We start from the raw sequence: 26,306 nt of genomic DNA on the forward strand, positions 1-26,306 counted from the left end.
TCTACATAATCTACGTACAAGATGTTTTTGGCCTATCACTATAGGTTGGATTTTATTAAAATACGCACAACCCCAACACTCAATTCCATATCTTAAACGAGATTCAATCAAAGCATTTGTAGAAAACCAATCGAGCAGAAATCCCAAATATAATAAAACTTACTCACATAACATAACATTTCATTATTCTTTAGACTAAGAATATGTTTTTTCCCATGAAAGATTGCAATTAATTACCTCTACACATTTTAGACACTTTATCAATACTTCACAACTAAACTCAGCTATTCTAGAGGAAGTAAAATTATGATATCTAATATGCAAGTTGCTAGTTCTCTCATCCTTTCCTTTAACTGGAAGATTATGTATTTGGATACATTTAGTGTAATTCCATTTTTGGTTAACCACAACCTTTCTTTCTTTTTCCTGTTTAGCCTCCGGTAACTACCGTTTAGATAATACTTCAGAGGATGAATGAGGATTATGTGTATGAGTGTGAATGAAGTGTAGTCTTGTACATTCTCAGTTCGACCATACCTGAGATGTGTGGTTAATTGAAACCCAACCGCCAAAGAACACCGGTATCCACGATCTAGTATTCAAATCCGTGTAAAAATAGCTGGCTTTACTAGGACTTGAACGCTGGAACTCTCGACTGGTGGTGAAGACGCGTTCACCACTAGACCAACCCGGTGGCTGTGGTTAAACACAACCTAATTTTAAGTAAGTCCTCTTCGATAGATTTCAAAACTCGGTCAAAGCTTTTTTTCTCTATAAAAAAAGGGCAGTATCATCTGCATGAGGTCAAATAACCTTGAAATTAGCCAGAACATAAGTCATTAATATAAATTTGGAACAGAATTGGGCACAAAACTGACCCATGAGGGACACCGAATTTTAATATTCCCTTGCTAATGAGCGTATTTTCTAATTAAAAATTTTTCCCTTTAAGTAGCATTCAAACCAGTTAAAGGCTAAACCTCTTATACACACTAGCTCCACATTATTATTATGATCAATGACATTCAAAGGCCTTCTGGATATCCAGAAAAAGGATGCCACTTAAGAATCTTCATTGATGCAGTTTACCAACCAATTATGAAAGAGATTTAAGTAAGGTATTTTCAGTGCCTAAATATTTCTGAAAGCCAAATTGATTAACACTGAGAAAATTATTTTTATTGAGAAAGTTAACCCAGTCCTGACTTTATTCTTTATTACAGTTTCCAGAACCTTTGAAAATTGTGAAAGCAGGACTATGGGCCTAAAGTTCCCGACATAATTACTATCCTCTTTTTTATAAATAGGAACTACTTTCCTTAAAATTATCTTCTTTTAGCTTCTTTAAATTTATCTGTAAATTTACCAGACTGCACACTTAAATTGGATAACTATGCAAAAACATGAGAATTATGTTCACACACAAATTTTTTGGCACATGAAGAAATCTCATCAAGACCAGATGACATTTTTGTTTTCATAACTTTATAATTTTTGTATCTTGAAATAATGTGTAGGTTCTAGGAAAAGTGCCCCCTACTTCGGTTTAAGTAAAAATAATGTTCTATAAATATTGATTCTCAACTGTGATATTCTCAAGGTGTTTTTAGTTTCTTTGCTATTCCTAAAAAATAGCTATAAAAAAATCTTAAACCTTTTGAACCTTACTAACTATCTGGCTATTTATCTCTGCTTTAATTCAGTCTGTTTCATTTTTTTTATACTTTTTACCATTGATCAATTAGTTTCCACTGTTCCATAGTATTACCAGTGTTATTAATAAAGAAGTTTCTAAAATATAATTCTTTAGCCATCCTTATGTCATAGATAAGTCTATCCCTGTACCACCTGCTGTAATATCTTTTTAAATCTAAATTATATGGTTGATTTTTAACTTTTTTAAACAATACATTATTATTTTAATTCTGTTTAATGAATTATCCAATACCCAGAGTTTAATTCTGATGACATTTCTAGTTTCTGTTTTAAACTCTGCATTTTTCAGAACATACTTTAAAAAATACGTCAAACGCTCTGTTTGACGTACTACATCTTTTCTATTAAATACTTTATTCCAATCAGCCTTTAAGATCTCATGTTTAAACCTGGTGTTATTAATTAATTATTAATTTCATGTTTAAATTAATAACACCATATATTGATATTGACAAGTGTTGAATTCAGAATTTACTTTATATATAAGCTTTTTAATATAACTCCAGACAAGAACGGTTCATCATGATGCAGGCAGCATGTGCAACATCAGCAAAAAAAATTAAGAAAATTTCTTTCAACTGTTTACATTTAATGAAAAAAAGATTTATAAAAGTGTTTGTATCCAGCCTTGTAGGGTGTTGTTGACCAGAGGACTCCATACCATCTGAATAAAGTAACAATTTATATTTATTACCAATATCGTTATCCTCTAAAAGATTCAAATTCATATAACCTACAAGAATTTTTATAGGATTGCTATTGTGGACAACTAAGAAATTATGTAACTCATCAATAAATAACTCCGCTATCAATAAAAAGATTCATTATGAGTAAACTGTCCTTCAATTTTTAAGTGTTCACTCTGCCATTTAAAAAAAAATGTATAAAGTTTATACACAATACATTTTGTGGCAATAAACTCTTTTTTTTTTCAAGTTTTGTTAGTAAAATATGTATGTAAATAACCTACTAATGATATGTCCTGGTCCCCTTCTCTTCTCAAATCAAGACATCAAACAGTAAGCCTCTTTCCTTATTAGCAAGGGCAGAATTAACTGACAACTGAGTTTATTAAAGCCCTTTTGCATGGTAACAGGAGAGGGGTCCCTTCTTTAAATCCTATATAACTTCCAATTTAGCCCCATTTCTGAGTAAACTCCATATGTATCAATTTTTTAAACTTATTTTTTCTTACATATACACTAATGCAGATAAGAATTTATAAGAAGTAGGAAAAAACTACATGAATTTCATGTTTGCTGATTATTTGACTGAGGTGTATGTTACAATGCATAGACTGTCTGCTAACAAGCAACAACTCAAAAACAATCAAGTACATAGCATCAAGAACAGAATGAATATCACATAGATTCATTGAATTTTGTTGAAAGAAAATACAGTTTTTGTTCAAATAACAGGAAATATTGTTAATTATAAGAAAGAAACAAATATTTTTGACATCACATTGCCACTTGACTGCTGTTGGCTGAAGGTATAAAAATATAAGCTGCTTAAATATCTTTAAAATAGAACCATATTAAAAGGTATCATTCTGGATTTAAAGGAGGACTACCTCTCCAAAAGAGCATCAATAAAATCCATTGAAATGACTGCCTGCTCTTGGTTAGCCTTCTATTCCACAAAGTTAAATCAATTTAAAAATTGGATATGGAAATTTAGTTATTTCCAGCACTTCACGACTCTCTTCATTAGTGTTTTCAGATAGGAGAAAGCAAGGATGGCGAGAAGTTTCTCAAGAAAAAATAACAAAAGACTAGGTACAATCACTTCCAGCATTTTATGAATTTTTAAAGTCTCAGACTTTGAAGGTAATTTGTTATTGTTAATGAACATTAAACAGAAAAGCTGCTGAAAACAATTTATTACACACAACACAAGACCAGCATCCTACAACATTAATAATAAAAAGAAATCTTTACAATGTTTAAAATCCAAATTAACAGAATTTTTTCTTGACTACTTGTCTTTGTCATTTTTACAAACTGTGGAGTGACGAGCGCTATGTACTTTTCTGGAACATGCCTAAAGTTACATAGCACCTAGGCAACAATTTGTCACATGAACAAAATTTTAAAACATAGATAATTTTTAAATGGAGACTATTTTCAATGTGAAACTATCTAAAATTCATTTGGACACTACTTTATCATAAAGATACAAATTTTTTTGCTAGCCCCACCTCAATACACCAATTCATAATATTCAATATTCTAGAACCCAATCAATATTATTATCAAATAATATAGTATAATATTAATATCAAGTTGATACTGAGAAATAAAATTCTCAGCCATGTAGGAAGAAAACAATTATTTTGGACATTTACTTAATTAGAACAAAAAAAGCTAAAAATTCAAAATTGTCCAATTATTTATTAAAAAAAAGAAAAGAAAAACTTAACATGTACTGTTTCCATCTGTTGTTCTGAGTAGTCACAATGTAACATTAACTTAAAAGTTTAAATTTAATAAATAGAAAATGCTGAAGTAATCGGTCATAATTTAGAAATCAAAACAGAATATCAAGCGATCATATATTGTCATGATTAATCACCTGAACTATCTGGTCTCACTTCCTTCCACAGGAACTTCTGAGTTAGATCAGAAATTGATAACAATAAACTTCTAAAAATACTTCCTTATAATCAATAATTTTCTAATGTCACAGAATGAGATGCATGTAGCTCTTGAAGATGCTTTTACACATGCTTTAGAAGCAGAAAAACAATTCAAATAAGATAAAATTATGTTTTTCTGGAATAAATCCATAAAGCTTTGTTCATATCATTAAGAAAATAAAACTCATAGATCCCTCCAGACTATTTTTCTCAGTTCTAAGCAGTCTACACAGAATGGATTTTGTGAGAACTTATACAATGAATGATCTGATAACATATACCAGAACTCGGAACTTAGTTTTATTGGGGAATGAATAATTTAACAACTCTTGATAACTACAGATTTCAACAATTACAGTTATCTATAAACATTTTTTTATTATTAGAAATTATTTTATAATTAACTAATTCTTATTTTTAGAGGTTAAAGCAGAGATTGACTACAGGTACTGAGTTTCCCTCAAGAGAAGATATGTTAACCCTTTCAAGAGAATTAAAGTTTACCCGAATGCATATTATTAAATAAACAACATTTTTAAACAAATTATCAGCTGCATGTCTATATGACCACTAAGAGTCATCATAAAAGTTTGTTCAATTATCTTAAAGGTTTCTGCTAGTTTTCACCAGTTTAAAACGAAGCATTTTCATATTAGGTGTTTTTTGCCACTTCTGGGAACATGAAGATTGAGCACAAAAAAACCCAAATACACAATCAGTAAAATTAATAATGCATAAATCTACTGAGCACAATGCCACTAAATACCTACATGCAATGGTAACTAATATCAACAGATAGAACTAACATCAATTCTCACAATAAATAAAAAATTTGGGATTGTTTAGACAACACCTGCAAATACTGGACACATTCATAATTTTCCACACTACACAAAAAAGCAAAATATCTTAAAAACAATTTTAAGAACTTTCTGACACTGACTCAAATTTTTAAACTGTGTGGATAAAAGTACAAGTTCTTGGAAAAGCTGTTTGTAATAGCAGCAGCAAAGAATTAACTAAATGTAATTCGTATGAAACTATAGAGAACGAAAAAGAACATCTTGCATGAAAGTTACACAGAAAGTAAAGAATTATAGAGAAATGATGCAATTCAACTAACTATTAATAGATACAAATTTACATTAACAACAAATTACATTTCAAATTACAACAATTTACATTTACAAGACAAAACAACAGTCTTTTTAGAAAACAAAGTAGGCTTTCAGAAGTAAAATGCCTTATTACATAAGCTATAAAAAAACTAAAGGATTTGAAGAAGGCAGTCCATTGTTTCAGACAATGTTTGCTAATATCTTCTACACAAAATGATAACCACAAAAGAAAATCAATCTGAATTAAAAAAAAATCTTTGTTTACAGTAAAAAATCATAGTACAACATTGAAATAACACAGAAAGCAAAAAAAAAAAGAAAAGAATTATGCTGAGGTAATAATATCAAACTGTTGCATTCTCACAACTAACAATAGATTACTATTGATTACATATGTTAAATATAGCTGGATATAGTTTTCATTTGGATATATGCCACTGTATGCTGTTGTAACTCCTTAACAATGATTTTAGCAAAAGTTGCCAGTAAAGAAAGTACAATCCTTAATAAAGTAGTTTTTGAGAACTTAAACAAAATTTAGGCATGTTATAAAAATTCTTGTCTTTCTTGTTCACAAGCAACTAATGCACCAGTTACTTTATTTTTTTTTACATACTTTAGATGCTGTTGGAATTTTAAAATATGCTTAAGTTTTTTAAAATTTTACCTTTATTGACAAATTCATGAAAACAATTTTCTTCTATAAACTTGAAAGGCAGTATTTTTCTTAAAAAATTGGCTGTGAAGGTAGTTATGTTTTTATATTAATGTATACTGTTGAAATGAATTCAAATAGAATTATTGGTGGTTGTGAGAACTAAAGAAATATAACAATACTGATTGCCATACAATTTTTATAGTCTAAAAAAAAAATTATAACAAAATTTTACTAACCTTTAGATGAGTCATCATAACCAATATGCTGTATTGTGTCTCTGACGACTTTCTGGTAATCCACAACAGCCTTAGATGTGATTTCACCACATACAAGAACCATACCAGTTTTTGTTACAGTTTCTGAAACCAATATTTAAACAACATTTAAATAAGCCATTATAAATACAACTAATTATTTTATACGGCAATTTCTCGGTTACCACATTCTGTAGAAAAGAATTCCTCTAAACCATGACAAACTGACAGAAAAAAGAAGCAAATTATTATAACTTCATTGAATGAGTGTAGCAACATTATCACAGGCAGGTTTTATGGAGCAGCATGTGAAATGATGGGTGAAATGATGATGGTTACTGCAGAGATACTTTTAGAATGTCCTGTGCATTGTTCTTCATGTAGTTGGAAAAAATGTCTTAAATATAATGTTACAATTGAATAAAAAATGTTTTGTTTTTGGGTGTGCATATGGGCGTGTAATTTATCTACATTAAGTAATCCCATTTTAATGATATTGATGTAGATTTCACAGGAAAAATTGTTTATTTTTTCTTATTTATTTTAAATTTATAATTTTATCGAAGTATAACATATAGTATCCAATTTATAGGTGATCAAATACTGGGTCGCTCCAAAGATATAGATTTTAGTTACAGAGAAATGTCAACAAACAGAAGCAGGTGCTACAAGTTTTGTTATTTATATCCAATTACATAATTATTTGATATTCCATGAATATAAGAATAAATAACAATATACAGGACATGATATTTCTTCATATATTGGACTTCATTAATAAATAAAAAAATGATTTTATTTAAAATATTTGCAACATGCAATTTTTTTTTAATTGATAATAACACAATAATTATTGGCTGCACACAAAATATAATTAATCAACTAACACAGAAAAAAAGGAAAATCAATAAAAATTAAATTAGATCACAGACAGAAATTAACCCTAACTGAAATTAAGGTAGTAATAGCAAAAATTTAATCTAAACTAAAACTAAATTTAGGCCACTAGCCTATTAATGTAATCAAATAATATATTTATTTTAAGACAAAAATAGTTCTGTTACTGTATTTGGATAGCCAAAGTATAAGCATAGTTTTGATAAATATTATTAACAATTACTTCTCGGTCACAATTTTTGTGAATTTTTTATTTATTTTTTTTTCACATTAAAGAATAATAAAGAAACTGCTTTAATAATATACTAGGTTTGTTTCGAATGATATACTTGAGAAGCTTTACAACTCAGCAAGTATGATAATTGGAGCAGAGGCAGGAAATTATGTGGAAAGTGAAAGCAAAAATAGGAAAACTATTAACTGTCTTTCTTAATTCTCCCTTCCAGCTACCACAAGAACAACCATGATCTGATGCCTCATTATCCCTTTCCAACGTTATCGTGTGGAATCGACTCAGAGAAAAACCCCCAAAAAAGTATCCTATCCTGTCACATACGTAAGTATTCCTTCCTTTTTCCTGTTAAGCCTCTGGTAACTATCGTTAAAATAATAATTCAGAGGATGAATGAGGATGATATGTATGAGTGTAGTCTTGTACATTTTCAGTTCGACTATTCCTGAGATGTGTTAACTGAAAGCCAACCACCAAAGGACACCGGTATCCATGATCTAGTATTCAAATCCGTGTAAAAATAAGCTTTACTAGGAATTGAACGCTGGAAGTCTTCAACTTCCAAAACACCTGATTTGGAATGACGCGTTCACCACTTGACCAACCCAATGGGTTACATAGTATTACACTTTCCTTCTTTTACTCCACCTGTTCAACATCCTTTTGCTCAGAATATAAAGAACTGGGTCTCTGTATTAATAAAGTTATTTAGTTCAATTAAGACTATGGATTTACCACGTAAAATGAATTTCAGGTTTAGTATTTCAGCTTTTCCTTTATGCTTTATTATTTAAACTTTATGACCATATAAAATAAGAACAAATGTTTTCATAATAGTAACAATTTTTTAACTTTGTTCTTAGTTTTTTAGATATAAATAGTGTACAAATAAATTTCCTTACAGTAATCTAAACTTTTACATCTAAAAAACGTTCGATTTATATTGAGGGTGTGCAATTGTATTTTTATGTTTGTAACTGCAAAGTGTTTTATTAAATTATTGAAAAATAATATATTACTGGAATTTCTTTTTATAACACACCAAAACTCCAACTGAATGAATAGTTTATAAATTACATACTAGCTCTCTCTCTCTATGAATCATTAGACCTTGCCGATTGAGAGGGGATTTGAGTGCTCAGTGATACAAGTAGCTGGACCGAAGGTGCAATCATAATGGAGAGGTATCCGTTGAGAGTCAGACTAAGGAATGAATCCTGAAAGGGAGCAGCAGCACTTTCAGTAGTTGTTAAGGATGAGTCAGGGCTTATCGGCCATATCATCACTCAATCTTCCAAGTACATGCAGCTGAAAGGAATGGAAAACTGTTTTTTTTTCCAAGAAAATGTAGCTCTCTGCATTTTTATGTAACAAAGATGGAGGCGCCTTCCTTGGTAAAATATTCCGGAGATATACTAGTCTCCCAATCGCATCCCTGGGCGGCGACTACTAAGGGAGGGGCACCAGAAAATTAAAAAAATTACATTCTACGAGTTCGAGTGTGGAATGTTGGAAGTACAAAAAAAGTTGATAGTTAGAAAACTTTAAGAGGAAAATGAGAGCAACTTTAAGAGTAGAGCATTTCAAAATGCATAGTGATGGAATCATTGTAATAAGGATAAAATCAAAACCTAAGCCGACAGCGATTGTTAACGCCTATATGCCTACAAGTGCCCATGACGAAGATGAGGTGTATATGAAGTGTGTATGAAGTATATGAAGTGTGTATATGAAGCAATTAAACACATAAAAGGGATGAAAATTTAATGATAGTTGGAGATTGGAATGCAAGCATTGGAAAAGACAAGGATGGAAATATTATGGGTGAATATGGGCCAGGCAAAAGAAATGAAAGAGGAGACCGACATATAGAATTTTGCATGAAGTATAATCCAGTAATTGCAACTACCCAGTTCAAAAATCATAATAGAAGAATATACACATGGAAAAAGCCTGGTGATACTGCAAGATATCAGACAGATTATATCATGGTTAAGCAAAGATTTAAAGCAACTCGTTGACTGCAAAGCTTACGCTGGACCAGAGATTGATAGCGACCATAATTTAGTGATAATGAAAAGTAGACTGCGGTTTAAAAACCTGAAAATAGGTGTAAGATGAATCTGTAGAATTTAGAGAAGCTTGAGGAAGTGAAGGTAAAGAAGATAAGGTAGAAAATGTAGAAGAACAATGTGAGAATGTTAAAAAGGAAATTCTTAAATCAGCAGAAGCGAACTTAGGCGGAACAGAGAACTAGTAAAAAAATCTTGGATTATCAGAGAATGTATTGCAGCTTTTGCACGAATGTTGAAAATATAAGAATGCTAGTGATGAAAGTAAAAGGAACTATTGTCACTTAAGAAATACTATTAACAGGAAATGCAAAAGAAGAGTGGATTAAAGAAAGTGTTCAGAAGTGGAAAGAGAAATGATTATTGGTGAAATAAACAGAGCATACAGGAAAGTTAGGGAAAATTTTGTGGTACATAAATTAACATCTAATAATGTGTTTAAACAAAGATGGTACACAGACTTATAATATGAAAGGAAAGGACGATAGGTGAGTGGAATATATTGAAGAGTTATAAGGAGGAAATGAATTAGAAAATGGTGTTGTAAAGGAAGAAGAGGAAGTTGAAGAGGATGGAAGGGGAGAAACAATACTGAAAACTGAATCTAAGAGAGCAGTAAAACATGTGAATGGCAGAAAGGCTCCTTTTAGAGACTGAATACCTGCAAAATTACTGTGCAGTGCAGTGAGGAAACTATAGATAGATTTACAAACTGGTGTGTAATGTTTATGAAAAAGGGGAAGTTCTGTTGGACTTCAAAAAGAGTGCTACAGTCGTGACACTAAAGAAAGCAGAAGCAGATAAATGTGAAGAATACAGAAAAATGAACTAGTCATGCATCAAATATCTTAACTAGAATTCTGTGAAGAAGAATTGAGAGGACAGTGGAAGAAGTGTTAGGAGAAGACCAATTTGATTTCAGGAAAAGTATAGGGACAAGGAAAGCAATTTTAGCGTTCAGATTAATAGCAGAAGGAAAATTAAAGAAAATCCAACATACTTGGCATTTATAGACCTACAAAAGGCATTATTATTATTCCGGATTGAGACCGGAATAAAATGTTCAGCATTTTAAAAAAATTGGGGATCAAGTACAGAGGTAGAAAAACAATGCTAACATTTACAGGAACCAAACAGCAACAGTAATAATTGAAGAACATAAGAAAGAAGCCACAGTAAAAAAGGGAGTCTGACAAGGATGTTCCCTATCTCCGTTACTGTTTAATCTTAACATAGAACTAGCAGTTAATGATGTTAAAGAACAATTTAGATGTGGAGTAATGGTTCAAGGTGAAAAGATAAAGATGCTACAATTGGCTGATTATATAATTCTAGCTGAGAGTAAAAAAATATTTAGAAGAACAATAAATGTCATTGGATGAAGTCCTATGGAAGAACTACCACATGAAAATAAACAAGAACAAACAAAAGTAATGAAATGTAGTAGAAATAATATACATGGACCAGTGAATATAAAAATAGTTAAGAGAAAAGATTACGGAGATAGAAGAATTTTGTTATTTGGGAAGTAGAATTACTAAAGATGGACGAAGGAGGAGCAATATAAAATGCCGAATAGCACAGGCAAAACGAGCCTTCAGTCAGAAGTATTATTTGTTTATATCAAAAATTAATTTTAACGACAGGAAAAGATTTTTGAAGTAAATGTTTGGAGAATAGCTTTATATGGAAGTGAAACTTAGGAAGATCAGAATACCTTAGAAGAAAAGATTAGAAGCTTTTGAAATGTAGTGCTGCTATATGAGAATGTTAAAAATCAGATGTGCGGATAAAGTGACAAATGAAGAGGTGTTGCAGCAAACCGATGAAGAAAGAAGCATTTGGAAAAATATAGTTAAAAGAAAAGACAGACTTATAAGCCACATATTAGGGCATCCTGGAATAGTCACTTTAATATTGGAGGGTATAAGGAAAAATTGTGCAGGCAGGCAACATCTGGAATATGTAAAACAAATTGTTAGGGATGTAGGATGTAGGAGGTATATCGAAATGAAATGGCTGGCACTACATAGGGAATCTTGGAGAGCTGCATCAAGCCAATCTAATTGAATGAGGAAAAAACACTCGAATATGTGTTTTAATTAATTTCAAAGACTATTCTTTTTCTTTAGTTCACAGTTGAATAAAACAATTTCTACAGTTAACATGTTTCATATATAAATAGAACTTAACATTTTGCACATATTTTTGCCATTATTATTGAGTACTAAGCGCAAGAAATTCAGTCGCATCTGATAGGTAAAAAAGTGGTTCCGAATGTAGTAATGCTACCACACAAGAAAAAAATATTTATATAGGATTTGTTAATTAAAAAACAGTGTCCTATTTTTACAGTATAACAGTGATTTTATATAGTTTGTGGTAGAGGCGTTACAAAGTACTTTATACAATAAGGCATTAGTAAACCTACACAGAATGCATCTGAGATTGCCAATGTCCGAATGCCAATGCCCAATTGCAAAAATCAGCATTTTGTTTTAAAAATGCTATATCCTCTTATATGGAAATTAATAATGTTCTAAATATAAATTCTCATATCAAGAAAAATAATTAAACTGATTTTATTTTGAGTATCTATTCTGCATCATATGATTATGAAAGAATCATTATTCAAAACGATTAATTTTTTTATTATGCATATTTAGTTATATGATAATTTTTCAGTATGTGCTATTCATCAGCTGCCTATAATTGTGAATTGCAGTTTTGTAGTGAGCACTATTTATTATACTAAAAGGTTTGTTTTATAAAAATTTACATGAAGGATTCACAGTCCAATAAGCAAAAAATACAGTAAAAGTTTTGTTAGATGATGAAGTAATGCATCACAAGTGAAGTTCAGTCATCGATGAATGACAATGATCTGAATGTGACCTAAATGTTCCTGACATACTTGATTACAATGATGATAACTCAACACCTAGGTGTAGGGGCTAGTCAGAAGGTTTGACGACTACACTGATACAAATTTAAAAGCAATTAAAGAGTAAAAAAAAATTTGCTGTCTGCAGTGCAATCGGCACAACAGCAGGGAGTTAAAGAAAAAACTGACTTTCAATGCGAAAAATACAAAAAGAGGTTGTGTCCTACATGATATACCTCAAAACATATTTACCTAGTAAAAACCGTTCTTAATTTTTGAGTAGTTGACAGATATCACTGGAAAAAATGTACTGATCTTTATACATGTACATTTACACAAGCAACTTAAAAATCTATTTTTTCCATTAAAAAATTGTTTAATACAAATAAAATAGTCAATGACAACTAATTTACAACAATGAAGTACCATCAATTATCAACACTACATTGATTTTTCAGTTATGTTAAAAACACAACTGACACAGCTAGTATAAGAATACACTTAGGTAAAATAATCTGAAATTAGACAACAGAAGTAATTTAAAAAAAATACCTCAGAAAATAATAAGGAAAATTTATGAATAGACTCTTGCCTGTAACAATATATTGAATGATAAAATTTACACAAGGAAAACAGAGATAAAAACATTTTACAAGGAAAGTATTACACATTTTATACACCCAACTTCACTCATATGAAAATATATAACTTCAATAAAAATTTAGTCTGATAAAGTTTATAAATAATTACACCTTAAAAACTCTTAAACAGTATCTTTGGAGTAGTGAAATGATTTCTTTATTAATAAATGATTCAAGGAAAGCTATTATTTGGTATATTGCATAACACCTAAAACCGCTGACACTTCAGCAACATTTAATCCATAACAAGCATTAAATCTTAGTATCCACTGATAAAAAAAGACATTATTTACTACACCAGCAGTTGAAAAGACAAAGAGTGAGAGTGTGTGTGTGTGTGTGCATGTGAGAGAGAGAGAGAGAGAGAGAGAGAGAGAGAGAGAGAGAGTGAGGGGGGTTAATCATGGTTTTCTATTATGCTGAGTGTTTTAATTAAATGTAATTGAATCTTCAGAAAATTAGTGCAATAGCATGGCTGAAATATTGTCAAGAATAGTTAAAAAGGGAAAAAATTTAAATACACAAGTTTATGAGTTTATCTGTAATTTTAATAATAAATTCATGCAACAAGTAAAGTTTCATATGCCACTGTAGCATCAGGCATCCCAACTTGAGACTAAATTTCAAATAGATATGGATGCACGGCTAATGTGGGTTAATAAACAGGTGTGACTCATCATGTTTCCATAAAACCTTTAAAAGGATGGGATACAATTTCATTAATAATCTTGAAAAGAAATCAAGTTTTTCAAATTAGCCAAAAGTATGAATTAGGAAAAGCAGTACTAATAAAAAAAAAAATAAAATTCTTTTTAAGATTTCTTTTGTTGAAATCAAAACTGTGTTAGTACACATAATATGGTGAAGTAAAACCAGAAAAATTCATTATCCACTTGATCAAGTGAATAGACCAACTTGATTCACTTGGAATAGTTTGTGGAGTATTTTAGAATCAAGAGAAGAAACCAAATATTACTCAATTTATTCTAACACATTTTTATCTTCATGCAATGGGATGTATGTTCTAACACATTTTTATCTTCATGCAATGGGATGTATGAAACCTTAGTAAATGTAATCTGTACATATACATTTCCTTAAAATTTACAATGTAAATAACTATGAACAGCAAGTAAAGATTTAGTTTTAGTTTCAAAGCACTACTTCCAATTGGATTTTCAGCACTCTCAGATTGTTTACAATCAAAAATATTATCACATAATTTAAATTTTAAATCATGTGATAATATTTGAGATAACATTGTCTCACAATAGGTTACACTAAGGGTACTACAATACTAAATAAAAGTTGTAATTGAGCAATTGGTGTTTCTTTTAACAACTCAACTTTTTTAAGATGTTAATTTCATAGTAAAGAAGGGTATATCTCTCTTTTTAGACAATTACAAAAATAAATTACTGACAGTCATTTAATAGTGATATTTTTAATTTTTAAAGTAGTAAAATTGTTATGATCAGTAATCACCAAAAATGTTGATGACCTTCAACATGCAGTAAACAACATTCAGTGTAAATAACTTTGACAACGTATGGGAACCAATCCATTAAAAGAATCTTGTCCTTTGGTATTTACCTTCTTTCAAATTATTAACTACATGATACTACTACTCTCTAAAGTGTTCTCAGGTGATATTCCAGGTGGGACTATCAGATTGCAGGGGATGCCAGCCTTATCTACGACCCTTATATATTACTTACTAATGTATGCTGGTCACTGAACCTACAAAAACTGTTAAAGGAAGTCCATTTAAATAAGATCTTTCTGAAATGTTTTTAAAAATTTTACTTTCTGGGAATTGAAACAAAGCTGAAACACTATTATGTAAATCCTACAACTGCCATCTTTACCTGAATTTGAAATAAGATGCCTTATCAAAGATTCATCCCCAGCAACCAGAAGGAGTAATTTTACCTTGTTAGTTGCACATTCCTCAAATTGTAAAAAAAGAGTAAGAAACTTTGGGCATATCTGAAATAAGTATTATGGTTCAGAATAAAAAAACCAGTTAAGTTACATAAAAAAAATAACATGCTACTGGAAAAATTTGAACTATAAATTATATACCTATACAATGATCGATTTTATATACTCAACTAATATTAAATGACTAGTAGGACATTTTGGAGCAAAACAAGATAAAGAATTGTTCTAAGAAAAACATAGTGAACATTACATTAAAAATAATCTACTTGACTACTCTACTGCTAGGTTAACTCTGAACCCATGTATAGCAAGCGCTGGAGTTTCTGTGGTGGTGTCCCCAAGCCTACTGACAGCACAGGCTGCCACATTTAATGTCATTAAAAATTTTCCATCCCATTTGCTAATTATTACCCTCACGGAATTGTTCCTTAGCTGTACGTTTGTTTTACACCAAACTCTATTGGATATTTTTGGAAACATTAAAGAGAACTGATACATGTTGGGATAGCTCTTCTTGAGGTAAGCGATTGTTTATGTTCCACACATGGTTTTGTCAGTCATTGTTTAATCACTGTGTTTAAGTGATTATTAGTGTTATTTTTGTTGAGTAAAAATAAATTTATTAGCAGTTTTTTTTTTTTTTATTGTGTTGGTAAGTTAGTCATTGTTACATTTATAATAATGGATGACACTGATCTGAAAATTGTAAAACCAATCACGACTTACTACCAAGAATCAGATAGTTATGAAGATTCTGATTTGAAAAATAGTTTTGTTGAAGGTGTGAATAATGATTTGAATCTTCAAACTTATGACAAAAACCTTTAATGACCCAATTTATGATTACAATTTGAATATATTGATCCTGAATTAAGTTACATCAGATGCTGATTGAAATATTGTAAATGTTAACAATCCTAGCCCGTCAACTAATGAAACTAACAATAACAATATAAGGATTTTGGCTGGTCTCTTACTGATAATCAACCTGTAATGCCAGTTCACATCAATGGCATCTTGACAGTGGTCAGATTGGAATTTGTCTTGTGGCTTTTGGAGATGACTTCTGGGTAAAGCCCTTAAGGGCTAAGTACAGAGGTAATTACCGGATTCATCACTTGACAAGTGGTCTTCCCTCTGGGGTCAAGATGTGAGGAAGAAACTTACCCGGTGATGTCCTGACTGTTCTCTAGCACTTTGTGTACCAGAGCGTTTTTGACTATGTTTGATATATCATACCAAAGCAAATTATATTTAGATGCAACAGAAGTGTAAAATATTTTACACAAACTTATGTAAATATTCAAATAATGTGACGTAAATATTTCAAACTATCAAAAATAAAGTTATGTTTGGACATGTAACAATATTTTTTACTTTTAAGACTTTGTGCAGTAATTTTTTTTTTTATTAAAGTAGCTATGTTTATAGTTATTCACAGTAAAATACATTTTATTCTCTTTAAAATGACATCCAGAATGTCAACATTTGACAATCTTTTTTTAAATACTTCAAAAATACGCAGGATACCAGGCCCATGCATTTCATTAAATTGTAGGGTCATTCATTGTCTTCATTGCCTGATCCCCCAACTCACTTCTGGTCAGAGATTCCCAGTCTACTTCAGGCAGAATCTCCAACCCAATTCTATCATCTTGACTGCTCCATACAAACTGATATACAGGTTAGTTCATTTTTTTAATGTATCATTATGAAGGAGGGATTCAGGTGTAGTCAGAGAAGAGCAAGGACAGCTGCTGTGGCTTACCCATTGGGCAACCTCATGAATCTGGTGTTCAGACTCGACTGTAGAACATATGTTCAACCTGGTGCTGCCTGGAGAAAGAAACAGTAAGAAAAGGTGTGAAACAATGACGAATCAGTGAGCAGCGAGCTGGTGATCCTAGTCATCAAACTTGAGGAGATTGCCGAGCAGCTTATGATGAATATACAATTTATTTTACAGCTTATGACACAGGGACAAATGTACAAAACAAGAAATAAAGCACACCGAGGCTAAGCTGTACATTATAACCAAGAAGATCAGTAATGATTACCAGATAATCTGGCAGTGTTGATATGATAGATGTTGGGTTGCAAATGGAACCTGGCTGCCAATTGAGAGAAGGCTAGCACGTTAACCAATGAGGAACTCACAAGGCATCCAAACACACCATTGTTGGTAATGTCAACAAGAAATGGGGAGAACGGATATGGTTGCTATCATAGATCTCAAACTGGCTGCTGGGTGATTACTGACAGTCTGGTGAGTCACTGTTCCCCCCAGGTGACCTTACTATTGAGCAAGGCTGAGATGAAGAAGGATAATGTTTTATAAATTGCCCTTAGGAGTCGAACAAATTGGCAAAGACAACCCAAAGAAGCAAGCATTGTGAATAAAATTCACACGATCTACACAGACTCAGGTGCGAGTATAGGGTTGGATCACAACTTTCAGGGCCTTTCCTGGAATTAAGGCTGGCAATAAGGGCATTATGCGTATGTTTTGTGTGTTAATATAGTGACCTGCTCCTTTAGTATGCAAGATGCTGGAATACGAAGGATGGAAGAATGACACAAAGCATCGCATATTAGCTTCCTGGGCAAAGGATACTTCCCTACCAGGTGAGGTGCTACCATACGTAACAAGGGGTCTAAATCGGAGACGCTACTGATGATGAAGGGTAAGGCCACTTATGCCTACCTACTACAGTCAATCAATCAAGTTTGGTGCGACTGTGACCAGAAAAAGGAGATCCTGTCCATTTGAAAGTCTACTAGTAATAACTCGGAAATCAAAATCCGTGAGGGCAAGAAGAAGGTGGGTAGTTTTAGGGTTATCAACTTTTAAGGATTCAAACCTTCAGCTGGATACAACTAAGGAGGGGGCTTGGGAATCGCACAAGGAGAAAACCCAGAGGATTAGCAACCCTCAGAACAGCCATAGTCAGACTGGGTCAAGGTTGGATTGATGAATTGCAGGGATGATCTCTCTGATCTTGTGTCAGATGCTACTGGTGTCTTGAATCTGATCGCACAGGCAGTCTGTAAGGGCACTACTCATGCTTCAACTGCACCTAGACGGAGCACAGGATGGGCATTCTTGCAAAAGGATATGTTTCACCTGCGATGTCGTGGGCTATCGCAACAGGAACTTAGTGTCTAAAATCTATGGAAGAGGTGGGTAAGTATAGAAATGTTAACCCGTGTAAAGAGTGGCGAAATACCTTTTTTCTGTTTCGCCTCTGAAACCACCATACGGCATTACTTCAGAGAATGATATGTAAGTGAAGTGTAGTCTTGTACAGTCTCACGTCAACCATTCCTTGCTTAATTGAAATCCAACCATATCTATCTGAGGTTTATTGCAGTGGTCAAGGGCACATGAGGGATGTTTTCAAACAATCATGGTTTTAAGAAAGGCAGAATTATACTAGTACAGTGACCAAAGTTTGTGCTACTGCTAAGAATACATGCACAAACCAGAAGAGCAGCTTGTAAGACCAAATATTGCACCTTCTTCTCAATATATCTCAAATGGGATATCTATCTCTCTAATATGATGCTATACTACGACAAAATAAGGACTCATATATCCAGGGGAATTCTGCAGGGGTTCCATGCTGGAACCCACTCTGGGATCTCATGTGCGACGTGGTATTAAGGGTTCCCCAACCAGAAAATGTTAATATATTGTATGACCTAGCCATGCTGGTGGTATCAAGCAGGCTGGGAGAATTGTTAGAACTTATCCAGCCTTCATACCGCAGAGTACTACTCTGGCTAGAGGAGGCCAACCTCCATATAGTACCTAAAAATACAGAGCTAGTTGTCAAGGATAAAAAGAAAATGGAAGGAAAATATATCCATTGTGCTTTCAGGTTGCAGAATTGAGGCCAAGCCTGAAAGCTTGGCCTCGATTCTATATATATTCATCTTACAGATATATATTTATATGTATATTTATTAAAAGTTTCTTTATCTCAATAAAGTACCTTGGCATATGAATAGGTACAAGGCTCAACTTTGGTGTTCACGTGCAAAAAGCTATAAGGAAGGTAGAATGTGACAAGCGATGTTTAAGGCTGCTGCCTGATAAAGGGAGTCCCAGACAACATACAGTACACTATAGGTAAGTATAGCATCTATATTATTGTAGTGTCCTAATTGGGTGAAGGAGCTAGATCATGCGATAAATAACAAAATTTCAGCAGTGCACAGGGGTGCCTGCCTTAGGATTTGTTCCATATACAGATCTGCTTCAAAGGATATGACTAGGTTCTGGCAAGTTAGAGATACTAGAGCATAGACTTGCTTGCTACAGAGAAAAAATCTGGGAAGTGTGGGTGGGTCGCCCAAAGACCAGTATCATGTATCTTCGAGGGTCAGGGTGGCATCACACACTGAAGCATAGCAGAGACGCTGAATCCACCAACAAATCAGCAATATAGCCAAATGGATATCTAGCAGGCATGGCAACAAAACAATTTAACTGGTAGGGACTCCATGCCAGTTTAATCTGGGCATGGAAGTTCAGAGTATACTTATTCTGATTTTGACTGAACCACTCAATCTCTGCCCCAGTTGGAGTACCGAGGAAACTGCATGTACCATGTGGTTTTGCTTGGGATTCATCTCTGAGAAAAACACACTGGTGGCAAAGTCGTAAATAGATGAACTGTTCCCACCTGAGGATCTTGAAGAGATAATCGTCACTTTCACTGAAAGCTGACAAGCAGTGTCTGACTGAGCCAGTGCGGTAATGTCGAAACTACGAGCCCAAGAAGACGCTAGGAAAGAATGATTGGCGGTGATGCCTTGGCGCTAAGGTATGGGGACAAGCTGCCTGTTGAGCTTCTTAAGGGTCCCAGGCCACTGGGATCATCTTGGAATGATGAAGCAAGCAGAACTTCCGGTGATATCTCTAAAGATAGCAGCTAGCCATAGGTAGTCACTCCTCTACTGAAGTAACGCCTTACACGAGTTCCGGGGAGGATGGTGGGGTGATGGTTTAGTTGGTATGCAAAGGCACAATTACACACTAAGTAACATCAATCGCAAGTCCAACATGGTCTGTCCAAGTGTCCGTAACTGAATTCCCCGGTATTAAATTAAAAATGCATATTATAGTATAAAGAATCATAAAAATACATGGATGCAGCACAGTAAAATTAATTTTTTTTAATTACAAGTTAGTTTCTGCAATCTCTATGTAGCTTCTAGTTTTCTAACAAAAAAAAAAAAACCTTAAACAAAGGTAGTTTGACACTTCCATCAAATTCAGATTGTTTGGAAGAGAAATAAATATGGAAATGAGAGAAATATGGCATCACAAGATCATATGACTAAGCATAGAAAAAATTTAATTCGGTTAATGAGGAAGTAGATAAAGATGAAACTTTGTAAAAGTATTTGATAAGTTGTCTGTTCAGAGGAAAATGTAAAGATTAATTATTGAGAATTGACTCATGACATCCTGTCCAAGGAGTGAGAAAGAATTTATATTATAGCATACAGTGATGAAACAAATCATAGTAAGAAGACTTGCTTTTGCTTAATGTGAATGTCTGATAACAGTAGTGTCCTGATAACAAACAAGTGGTTGGCAGTCGCGTATGTAACATAGGTAAGTTCTTGATGAGCAGTGTACAACTTAGAAATTCTATATCCATGTGCAAAAATCTGTAATGGGAGCATATGCTGATTACAGCAGATTTATGGTAAAAGTATTCAACAATCAACTGTATTTCAGTTGTTTAGGCACTTTCTGGAGGGGTACATTTCAAACAATAACCAAGGCATTCCATTAGTTCTAGCCTCTGCAGTGAATGAAATCATGTTTAACACAGCTGTCATAATTGGCTGAAAAATATCTGAACAGTGGATAGAACTGGGAGACATCTAACATGTATATTTTACATTAGCACATTCATTTGAACATAAGATGTGTTTGTACAAGGTGGATGCCGAAAATTTTAATGCATCAACAGAACCTAAGGTAGAGATGTTAGAAGCTACAGCATCTAATAGGATGAACATACAATGCTTATCTAAATGCCAACATTACTGTTAAACACTAGCATCACCATTACCAATGCCCAAAGCAAACAGGAAACCACAGTCAAGGAAAACCCCCTCATTTCAGATATCAGTGCAGGAAAAGGTAATGGTGATTCCTTCTTGATGACCCCCCCTCGTTCATTGCCCCTTCATGATGACCAGGGAATAGTTATTAGAGAATATTAAGTGTTTCCCACATAAAAAAAGAAAAAGTTACTGGGCAAGAATTTCACAACAAGTTTTGATGATCGCAGCTGAGTCCAGACTGGCAAAACATGAAATATGAGTCACAATTCCATTCAGTTCAAACCTAGCTCAATGTGAATTTTTTTTGTTCCTTGCTTAGTCAGCATTTTATCTATCATCCTGAACACATAAAAAGATAGGTTCCAGCAGATTTCCCAGAGACATGGGTCAAGTGTATAAAGTTGAACCTTCCTATATTTGGTTAAAAAATAACTTGTACATACATACACACACAAATATATAATTTCCCAATGGTAAATTGGCAGTACGATGAATTGCACAAAAAAAATTATTTTATTGAAACAATTATTCTAAAAATCAGAAGTTATTAATGCAAACAAATAGCGTTGCATGAATCCACACTATCTTATAATATACAATTCTCATGTATAACACAAAATTAACCACAAATTTAAAAGGAAAACATAATAAATTTTCTTATTCTTTCTCAATGATTTAATTAAAATTTCATGACCTTTATTAATGGATTGTCAATAAAATGCAAAATTCCTGATATGTAATATATATATATTTAATTATTGCATAAGATTAATATAAGTTCAATCTAAGTTCAATCATGTTATATTGCAGTTTTCCCAACTGTCATGAATGTTTTTCCTTACTTTTTTCATCAACATGCCATCAAAAGTGCATTCAGAATTTTATTGCACTAAAATTTTATTCTAATAAACAGTAAAGTAATTAATCTTCAATTCTTTGTACAGATGAAACCTCAGTACCAGTAAATTATTTTTCATGAAATGCTGATTTTTTTCTTATACAATTACAATTCAATCATTACGGAACAAGATAGAACTATTAGAAATTATAATAAATAAGCTACTACGCTAATGATTAATTAAAAAAAATAAATAACTTTTTCGAAGTGAAGGTATAGATTTTATTCAGTCTAAACAGTATAATTTTCATATACGATCAAAATTATTATGAAATCACTAATAAATTTTATCTATAATCTGCCAGCTCCCAATGAGATCCCCCTTATCTATTACATGAAAGTTCATCATAAGTTTTTATCTAGGACTGAGTTCAAATTAGTTCATGGAATTATACAAACACAAAATACTATTGTTGGCCACTTATATGTTGATAATCTTGTTATTTAAATTTATCTATGCAATAAAGACAAAATAATGGTAAATAAATTAAAATTTGCTTGACTGTTGGGCAAGTATAAATAAAATATAAATTTTTGGATATTAACATAAGAAAGAAGTACTGAAACATTTTTAATTTTGTAAACCGTTTTGTAATAGTAACGCAGAAACATAATTCAACACTATCCATTACAATATAATTAACACTTAAGTATGTGTTATAGCTACAGCTCTATGTTAGAACCGTCACCTAGAGACAAGGATACAAAAAATTACATGAATAAATCTCATAAGAAAATAGAAACAAAATGGATATAATTTTTTTGTTCACTTATTGTTTCATTGTTTTTTCCATGTTTAGTACTTTTGCAGAGACCTCTGCTTCATCAAAATGTTTTATATGGAATTAAGTACCTAATTTAAAATACTAAAAATACATAGGTATGGTTTAGTTACTCACTGCTCTTTAAGTGAGATAATAACAGGGATGTTTATAATTTTAATAGTTTACAATATATTTTTAAAATTTGCTACAAGGGTGCATTTGCGAATTATAAATACAATTACTTAAGTACTTGGTAATTTTTAACTTCTAATTGACTGTAATTATACAAGTATATAAATATAATATTGGAGATGAGTAAAAGAAAGTACGAAATATATACATCTTAAAATAAAAATAATGCTTATCTAATATCTAAAACTCAAATTTAATAACTACATAAAAAGATTAAATAAAAACATTATAAATAAAACGAACCACATAAATAATTAATAATAATGTGTTAACTGTAGAATTACCAGTTCAATACCTATTGGCAAAATACTAGAAAAATTAATGATCATTAAAACCAGGTTTAGCAAGAACATGTACGCAAAGAAAAACATTAACTACAAATAATTAAATGTAACAGAACACTTTAGGTGTTTTGCTACATTTGTATTTGTTTACTCCTAGCTGAGAATAGAACAGTTTTTACTTATAACAATTGTTATATAGAAAGATTAAGAAAAAATACTTTTGATGTAATAAAACTATTTTAATGATAATGACATCTTGAAAAACATTTTAGAAATATAGTAAAATTGTTTTATACTTTATTGAGGTGGTTCATTATTTAAAACAAACATATATACAGGGGGTATATGTACAAGTTCTCACGGGGCTTTGATAACAATTCTGCTCATGAAAATATATGAGAAAGATCATATAAACATGTGTCTTAAAATGCTTCATTTGCGAGTTATGGCTAATGAAATATTTCACTCAGATTTCAGCTATCCCGGAGAAATGAGGTCATTACCGAAAGTTTTAAAACGTTAACTAAGAGGCAAAATTAGTGATTTCTTATGGTTTTTGACCTAAAAAACAGGTCCCACAACCATATCTGAAGTACATTTTATGAAATCTGTAATGAAAACCTAAGGTGAGCATTCCTACAAGGTCAAGCATTCATTTGTTCCAACCTAAAAGGCAAATTTTCCACTTCAGTGGATTAATGAATTCTGGGTTGTGTAACTTTTTGCTAACTTTTAATATTGTAGCATCATACTTAAATAATGTATTTTCAGCTAATATTAATGTAAAATAGTATAACAGAACCACCATTTAATTGTATTTGAATGCTATATATATAATTCACATTACACTGTAAATTGTAGTAAACATAATGGGTAGTCTGTTAGCAAAATATAGTCATGATAAATGTATACAGATCAGTTAGCCTTTACAAATGATAAAATATTTTCCTTAGGTCCCCTACAAACGAAGACATTTTCTGACACTATTTCAAAGGGTTATAAAACATTTGCTTTAAAAATAGTAAAAGAAAATTCAATTACAGCAATCTAATATTTATTATACACAAATGCTGAAATAAACCAAGGTAATATGTTATCTAAGTAGCATCTCCATCAGTTATTCTAATTACAATTAAGAGATAAAAAATTGATAAGATGACTAAATAAACAAAGCATGCGGCTGGCTATATACTGTAAATAATAAAAACTAAAATCAACTGCTGAACATCACAACAGATACATTCATTTTAATATAACAAAAAAACTCACCACAAGCAACTTTTGCATCTGGATCTTGTCTAAGATGAGCATCCAAAATAGCATCGCTTATCTGATCACACATCTTATCTGGAAGCAACGAAAAACATTATAATTGGCTAGCAAGCTGCAATTAGTAACTCTCAAGTAAGCTACAAATAATAGTTAAGGTAATTACAAATATAAATATATTTTTTTAGCTAAATAAAATTTGGTAGTAATGATGCTGAATTATACTGTTGAATCAAAAAGTTAATCCTTCCTCTTATAAGCTTATTTATTTTCAAAAGAAAAACAATCCTGTAATCAAGTTTGAAAATCATATAGATTATGATGATTCATTAAAATAAAATATTTACACACAGACAATGAAAAGTTAGAAAATCTGATAAAAACCTTAATTCAATAGGTGGAGGGGATATAATTTTCTTTTTATAACATTAAATGATATATTACCATGTTAAATGTTGAAAAACATGGATAAGAAAATTTCTTAATTTATTTTTGAGGTACAGGACCCCCCCCCCCCCTAGCAAACTCCCTAACACTAATTTCAATTTTAAGATCTTATTTTGATTTATGGAATCAATTTATTTATTTTAAAACCTACCAAATCAAACTTTATGATTTTAGTTTAAATAAATTTCTCAAAAAAAAAAAGCATTAGTCACACTACATATTTATGATGCAGTTTTTATTGTATGATGCAGTATTTATTTTTTTCTGTTTTTTATGCAAAAGGTTATTATAAATGCACTTCAAAATCTCAAAATGAATGAAATTTGAACTTTTAAGTATCGGAAACCACTAATAATGTAGATATATTTTTTGTTGAAGATAAAAAAATTAAAACTTAAAAACAAATTTTTTTTATAGGCACACAATAAAGTATTGTTATCAGCACCTGGACAAAATTACACTACAGCAAGTAATTTAGCCAAACATTAAACTTAAAATTTAAATAACAGTAATATGAAATAATTAAATGAACAAATAAAACCGAACTTAGAAATAAGATAACAATATAATAAAAACAAATAAAATGAACAATTACAATGCACAATATCATAATGAAAAATAAACCTCATGCAGTACAACACAGTTGTAAAGTGCCTATGGTGTATGCTAAATGCGAAATAAGACCATAATGAGCAAATACTATATTAAAACCATAAAATTATTTATCACACGTCAAATGGCATAAATAGATAAAACACCAAATAGTAATAAAAACTTTTAATTATAAAATACACATCAATGCATAAAAAAAGAGAAAAGGCTAATCTTCAGAAAAGTTATTTGGCAAATGGAATGACCATATTTTGAATTATAAATCTACAAATTATGACTATTGGGAAACAATAATTTAGGTTCAATTAGCAGGTATCAAGATATTAAATGTATAACCCCAAATTTAGGAAGCAGTAATGCTATAAACATATTATTACATTTATTAAATCCTATTTTCAAAATCGTGCTAATAAAACTATCAGGTACTTACTAAAATACTTTGCTGTCTGAAACATTAGGAAATCAATATTTCTCAATATCAACATTTCTTTACAGATTTTGGATTCAAGTTTAAGGAAGGTTATTTTTAATATCAAAATAACTAAAACTGGCTTTGAAATCTTAAATTTACATTTTAAGGGGAAGGAAAGGTATAATGAGTAATGTCTGCTAAATCATTATTCTTAAGAATAGCTATCAAAGAAAATTTAACAAACAATATCAGAATGTTTTTGAAGTGGCTTTACATTTTGACTTAAT

The 26,306-nt window shown here is 31.5% G+C and overlaps 1 protein-coding gene across 2 annotated transcripts in view; it reads right to left on the minus strand.

The window, feature by feature from the left end:
- Sam-S (S-adenosylmethionine Synthetase) overlaps positions 1-26,306 on the minus strand; it is a 113,793-nt gene that overhangs the window by 40,884 nt on the left and 46,603 nt on the right. For both annotated transcript variants that reach the window (XM_075361319.1, XM_075361320.1), the window contains exons 3-4: positions 24,549-24,626; positions 6,367-6,489 (exon numbers count right to left, since the gene is read on the minus strand). In XM_075361319.1, the coding sequence (XP_075217434.1) occupies positions 6,367-6,489; positions 24,549-24,626 (201 nt within the window). The remainder of the gene's footprint in view (positions 1-6,366; positions 6,490-24,548; positions 24,627-26,306) is intronic.

This window comes from Lycorma delicatula, chromosome 3, assembly GCF_047948215.1.
Source record: "Lycorma delicatula isolate Av1 chromosome 3, ASM4794821v1, whole genome shotgun sequence".
NCBI classification, from domain to species: Eukaryota; Metazoa; Arthropoda; class Insecta; order Hemiptera; family Fulgoridae; genus Lycorma; species Lycorma delicatula.